Source organism: Mesitornis unicolor, unplaced genomic scaffold, assembly GCF_000695765.1.
Source record: "Mesitornis unicolor isolate BGI_N332 unplaced genomic scaffold, ASM69576v1 scaffold13096, whole genome shotgun sequence".
NCBI lineage: Eukaryota > Metazoa > Chordata > Aves > Mesitornithiformes > Mesitornithidae > Mesitornis > Mesitornis unicolor.
Genome location: NW_010193038.1, coordinates 9291 through 14796, shown reverse-complemented (window position 1 = coordinate 14796; position 5506 = coordinate 9291). Strand labels below are relative to the sequence as shown.

General features: G+C 59.1%; 1 protein-coding gene across 1 annotated transcript in view; it reads right to left on the bottom strand.

Annotated features, from left to right (window-relative positions):
* Positions 1-1595: 1595 nt before the first annotated feature.
* The window catches only part of IL11RA (interleukin 11 receptor, alpha), a 5272-nt gene continuing 1361 nt past the window's right edge, over positions 1596-5506 (bottom strand). The window contains exons 5-12 of the mRNA XM_010187329.1: positions 4875-4907; positions 4357-4520; positions 4064-4227; positions 3807-3948; positions 2813-2908; positions 2505-2604; positions 1724-1806; positions 1596-1615 (exon numbers count right to left, since the gene is read on the bottom strand). Coding sequence (XP_010185631.1) covers positions 1596-1615; positions 1724-1806; positions 2505-2604; positions 2813-2908; positions 3807-3948; positions 4064-4227; positions 4357-4520; positions 4875-4907 — 802 coding nt within the window. The remainder of the gene's footprint in view (positions 1616-1723; positions 1807-2504; positions 2605-2812; positions 2909-3806; positions 3949-4063; positions 4228-4356; positions 4521-4874; positions 4908-5506) is intronic.

Below are 5506 nucleotides of genomic sequence, written 5' to 3'. Positions count from 1 at the left end.
AAACCAGCACCAGGTGCTGCAAAACCACTGAACTCAGTTTGCAAACGCTGGAGCCACTGCTATGTGATGGACATCACCTGTGTTTAACAGCATGCTATGGACAACCACAGCCCTGATCCTCTCCATGGTGGCAGGGGAGTGGTATCTGGTGGTGGTAAGAGCAGGTTTCCAAGTGGAAAGGGCTGCCCACACCATGCTGGAGACCAAGGGGAGACAAGGATGATGGTGACAAACTAGAAAGGATGCTGGCTGGGTTGAACGCCAGGGACCAGAGTCCAGCAGGTGATGGCAGCAGGACATAGCTGGAGCTGGTAAGTTCTGGGATGTACCTGGGAGAGGGGTGAGTGCCCTCAGCAGGGGCAGTGAGGAGCTGGGACCTTGTAAAGCCAAGCAGCCCCCACACCCTGGCCCTGGAGTGCAAGTGCAGGGGCACCCAGGAAGGGTAGAGGGGTCCATGGGCACATAAGCCATTACAAAAGGCATAGCCCCCGGGCCTCACCAACCCAGTCCCCATGTAAGTTCTCTTCCCTTTTGGAAGTTCTCCCCTTCTCCAGAGTCCCTCTGCACCCCGGGTTCAAGGACAGGCCCAGAGCCCAGCAGGAGTAACAAATCTCCCTGGTAGGGTGGGCGCAGGGACCCACTCCACACTGGGTCTGCCCCCCATGCTCCCCATGCCGCCACTATCTGAATTTCCACCCAGCCCCATCTGGATCTCATCAGGCTGCTGGAGCTGAGCACCGGTGTCAGGAGGTGCCAACACATGGAAGCCATTAGAGGGGCTGGATCGAGGTGTGGGGAGGGGGCTGCATGCCGAGTGAGGGGGGCTGTGCAGAGGGTCCTGTCCCTGCTGCTGGGCTGGCCAGGGCAGGCCAGATGTCCCAGGCATCTGCCTGCATCCTCTTCTGGCACTCAGTAAGGGCTGGCCTGGGCAAGGGTCTCTCTCAGCCCCTTCAGGCACCTGAGGATGGGTCTGAGCAGTTTGGGGACCAGGCCTGCTGTGTGTACACCTCCTGCAAGGACTGTCCCAAAGCTGGCATTTCACCCGGTGCCACTCACCTCAATCCCAGCCCAGCATCATCTGTAGGGGAGCCTTTCTTGGGCAGTGCGAATACTATCCCCTTTATTGGCATCAGTGCTCCATCCAGCCACAGCATGGGGGTAAGGGGCAGGGAGGCAGGAGAGGATCCTTTCTGCTGGCGGCTGGTGGGGAGATGGTGGGCAGGGCTTAGCACCCTCTGCTCACCAATGCCCGGCACCCCTAGGAGCCTGCACCCATGGTCCCCCTCAACACTAGGCAGTGAAGTGGGGCTGGCTCAGCGTTTTATCCCCATATGTGTTCAGCAGCGCCTGGTGGTGGGGCTGGCTGGTTGACCCGAGTGCAAGGTGCTTCCAGCCAGCTCCTGGTGAGCACAGGCAGCCCAAAGCTCCTGGGAGCATAGCCTCTCTCCTTATGGTCCATCCTGTACTCCCAGGGTGATGGGAGCTCCAGCAATGTCCACGGCTGTAGGGCAATCTGGGAGGTGTGGGGTACTTGAGGGCATCAAGTCCCACGCGTGGGCGAGGGGGTGCAGGGAGCGGGAATCAGCCAGGGCTCACTACAGGATCTGGGCCTCTGCTGAGAGAAAGGGCAGGGGTCAGGGAGGCACCTCCCTGCCTGTCCCCTTCCCCAGGGCAGCAGCAGGGACCCCCCACTGCCCTGCAGCCCCTCTGTCCCCTGACTCACTCGGCAGCACCTTCAAGTGGGTGGCAGCAACCAAGAAGTTGTGGGGTTTGGTCTCGTCCTTGACGTGCTTCCTCACCCGGAGCCTGGGGACAAAGCAGTAGTGGCTGAGGACCCTGAGCTGCCCTCCATGGGCACCAGGACTGCCTGCATCCCTGGTGATCCTGCTTTGCACCACCATCCAGCTGTGCCCAGCTGTGCCCAGCCGTTCCAATGCACCAGCTCCAGGGATACAGAAGGAGCCAGTCATGACATTGGGAAGGGCTGGGATGGCAACAGGGACCCACAGCAGACCCAAGGCATGGCAGTGAGATCCCAGCAGTGGCAGGACGAGATGTGACTTGGAGACAGGGGCAGTGGGCAGTGCACAGGGACAGGAGTCCTGGGGGGCAAAGGCATACGGAGGGGTCTCTGTGCTGACTCTGGAGCATGAGAGTCCCCAGAAAGGCAGGAGGCTTTGGGAGGATGCATTAGTAGCAGCAGGGTCTTTGGGGATTATGGAGAAAGGTCCCATGGATATAGGCTCATCAGAAAGGCTCCAGGCAGGCCAAGCAGTGCTGCGGCTTGTCGTGGGGTATGCTGGGAAGAGGCATTGATGTGCTGGGGACCAGCCCTGACAAGAGGAGCCTGTACCACCTTACGGGGCTGGCATCAAGTTTGTTTGGGCAGCGACACCAAAGCAGGGCTGGGGGGACATGGGGCACCCCATGCTGGTGGTTTGGGGGTCAGGGTGGGATGGGGACAGAACTCACACAGACCCCTCCCTCTCAAAAACCCAACCTACCAGATGAGGACAGTGATGACGAGAACAGCAGCCAGGACGAAGAAGGCAAAGATCCCGAGGGACACCAGGACAGCCGTCTTCTCCAGGGGGTCGCTGCGGTCTGGGACAGAGTTTGTCATGGCTGAGAGAAGCCACAGCCCCAGCCAGCCAGGGGACCCTGTGGCAAGCTGCTGGACACCCCAGATTCCCAGCCCCACACTGGCATAGGGAAAGTGATCCTTCCCATTGCTCTCAGCCACATGTGTGGCCGGGCAGGCAGCTGTCTGTGGGCTGCCTCCACTCCTGCCCATCACCCCAGCTTTACTCACTGATGGGCTCAGGGTTGGCAGCCTGGGAGGGCTCCTCAGCCAGGCTCTCCAGGGCAGCGAATGTAGTGGTTTCATCACGCATGGTGGTGGCTGGGTCTGGAAGGACAGAGGGGATGGGAATCACTCACCCAAAAGCACTAAAAGCACCCACAGAGAGGAGTGAAGAAGGGTGCACCTGTGCCCCAGGTATCCCACTAGCTCAAGAGTGCCCCTGGGGTGCTACTGGTGCTATGGGAGCCCCGCAATGCCCCAGGGCTGTGGGGAGCCATCCCCAAATGGCAGCAGCACAGATGTACATGGGGCTGAGAGATGCTTTGCTCCCTTGCAGCTCTGCCTTTCACCATGGGGCGAGTTTTTGGATGGTGCAGAGGACCAGTTTTTCAGGTCAAATTTAAGAGATCTCAGGATCTGGGGCTTGTTCTGGGTAATATCTGGGGGAATAGGTGCCTTGGGGAAGGAGCTGAGAGGAGCAGCCCAGAGTGCTGGAAGGGTTTTGGGGAGGGATGGTACACAGCATCCTTCTGGACAAGGTGTCCAGCTGTGGGATGAGTGGGTTCACAGTGTGATGGGTGAAGAACTGGCTGGAGAGCAGAGCTCAAAGGGTTGCAGTGAATGTGGCCACATCTGGCTGGTGACCAGTCTCCAGTGGTGTTCCTCAGGGTTCAATTCTTGGGACAATCCTCTCCAATACATTTATCAACGATCTGGATGCAGGAGTTGAATGCACCACGAAGAAGTTTGTTGATGATACCAAACTGGGAGGTGCCATTGGCTCTCTTAAGGGACAAGAGGCCATGCAGAGGGACCTAGATAGATTGGAGCACTGGGATGAAAATAATAAATTGAAATGCCAGATTCTGAACCTAGGATGAAGTAATGCTGAGCACAAGTACAGATTAGGGGAGGAGTGGCCTATCCTATCCTATCCTATCCTATCCTATCCTATCCTATCCTATCCTATCCTATCCTATCCTATCCTAGATACACCTCTCACCTCTGACGGGTGTTGCCCGGACCTCGGCACTCCACTCGCTCCAGTTCCCCGCATCCAGGAAATCCTTGGCGCTGACTTGGACCACGTGCTCCAGGCCGGTGAAGGCGTCCGTGATCACCTCAGAGAGGTTCACTGTCTCCACCTGTGTCGGGCAGAGGGGAGCTGTGGGGCAAGAGGCTGCACCCCTTGCTGCCCTCCCTGGCCCCGTGCCCACCCTGCTCCCACACCAGCTTTGCGTTCCCTTGCCCATCGCTTACCACGGACCAAGAGCGGTGGATGACGGGCCGGTACTGGAGCCGAAACCTGAGCTGGAAGTGGGGTTCCTTGGGCCAGGAGGAGGGGTACTTCCAGCTCACGTGGAGCCGCCGCGGGGCCAGGGGGATGGGCTCCACCACCAAGCCCTCTGGAGGGTCTGGCTTAACTGCATGGGAGAGGATAGGGAGCCCTTGTCACACCACAGGGCTGTACAGAGGGGTGTTGGGACCCCTGCTGCCACCTGGGGCTGGATGGACAGACACAGGGATGGACAGATGGACAGACGGGGACTCACTGATGGCCTGCATAGTGATGTCAAGGAGGCGGTAGCTGGACCCCAGTGGGTTCACCTCAGTGATGTTCAGGCGGTAGGAGCTCCAGAACTCCGACCCATGGACAGTGCAGGTCCCGGGGCGGGACGGGTTCTGCAGGCATGGCCCACCGTGCCCGTTCTTGTTCCTACAGACGGGGAGGTGGGGTGGTGACATGTCCCCCCCACTCGCTATGCACAGTTTCCTGGTGCTGCCAAGGAGGTGCCATGTGGGAAGAACCCCCCACACCAAGAGCCTGGTGGAGGAGGCAGCCTCTGTTATGACTCAGCTGTTCTCACCCCTCCAGAGCCTGACACCATCCCAGCTCCACAGTTCCTCCTGGAAAAGTCCCTCCCTCAGGCAAAACCTTCTCCTAGACCCCCAGGCTTATGTAGCTGGCTCCCTCATGGGGATCCTCAGCCCTCGCTTTGAGGACCCTGCTGAGGACAGTGTTTTTTTTTGGGAGCCAGTCCCCAGGGAGCAGGGTGGGAGTCAGTCCTACCTCCGTTTCTCTTCGCCCGATAGCGATTTCTTCCTGCCAGGGAGAGAGGAGAAGCAGAGTGAGGATAACGGGACAGCATGGAGTCATCCCCACTGTGACCTGGAGGAGGGACAGGGGTCTCTGCACTGCAGAGCAGCCCCTCACTTCCACACTGACCCACACAGGCAGCATGGCAAGGGGGTCAGAACTAAAACTGTGCCCAGCCGGGCAGCAGGAGCTGGGGGTCCCAGGGGAATGAGACGGTGAGGTGCCCAGGAGGGTCCTCCCTGGATGACATCCCCTCCCCTGCCTGTGGTTTAATCACGCAGCAGTGGCAAAGGTATGGGGACAAAAGTAGCTCCCCAGTAGCTGCCTTCACCCTCCCGCTATGGCCCCCAGAACCTTCCAATTCTCACCAACCCCTCCCTGCTGAGCCCCTGATGCTCCACTCAGCCCCTTCCCTCCCAAGCTCCCACCCCTTGCTCCTGCAGCTTTCAGCAGGGCTGTGCTTTATGAGCTCCGGCTGACTTCAAAGCAGCCTGCTAATTTGGCCTGCCGGGATAATTAGAGGCAGAGATGTTGTCAGGCCTCCTTTCATCCCCAAGCATGCCGAAGTGCTTGGTGGCTTGCATATGACCTGTTTTTCTTTTTTA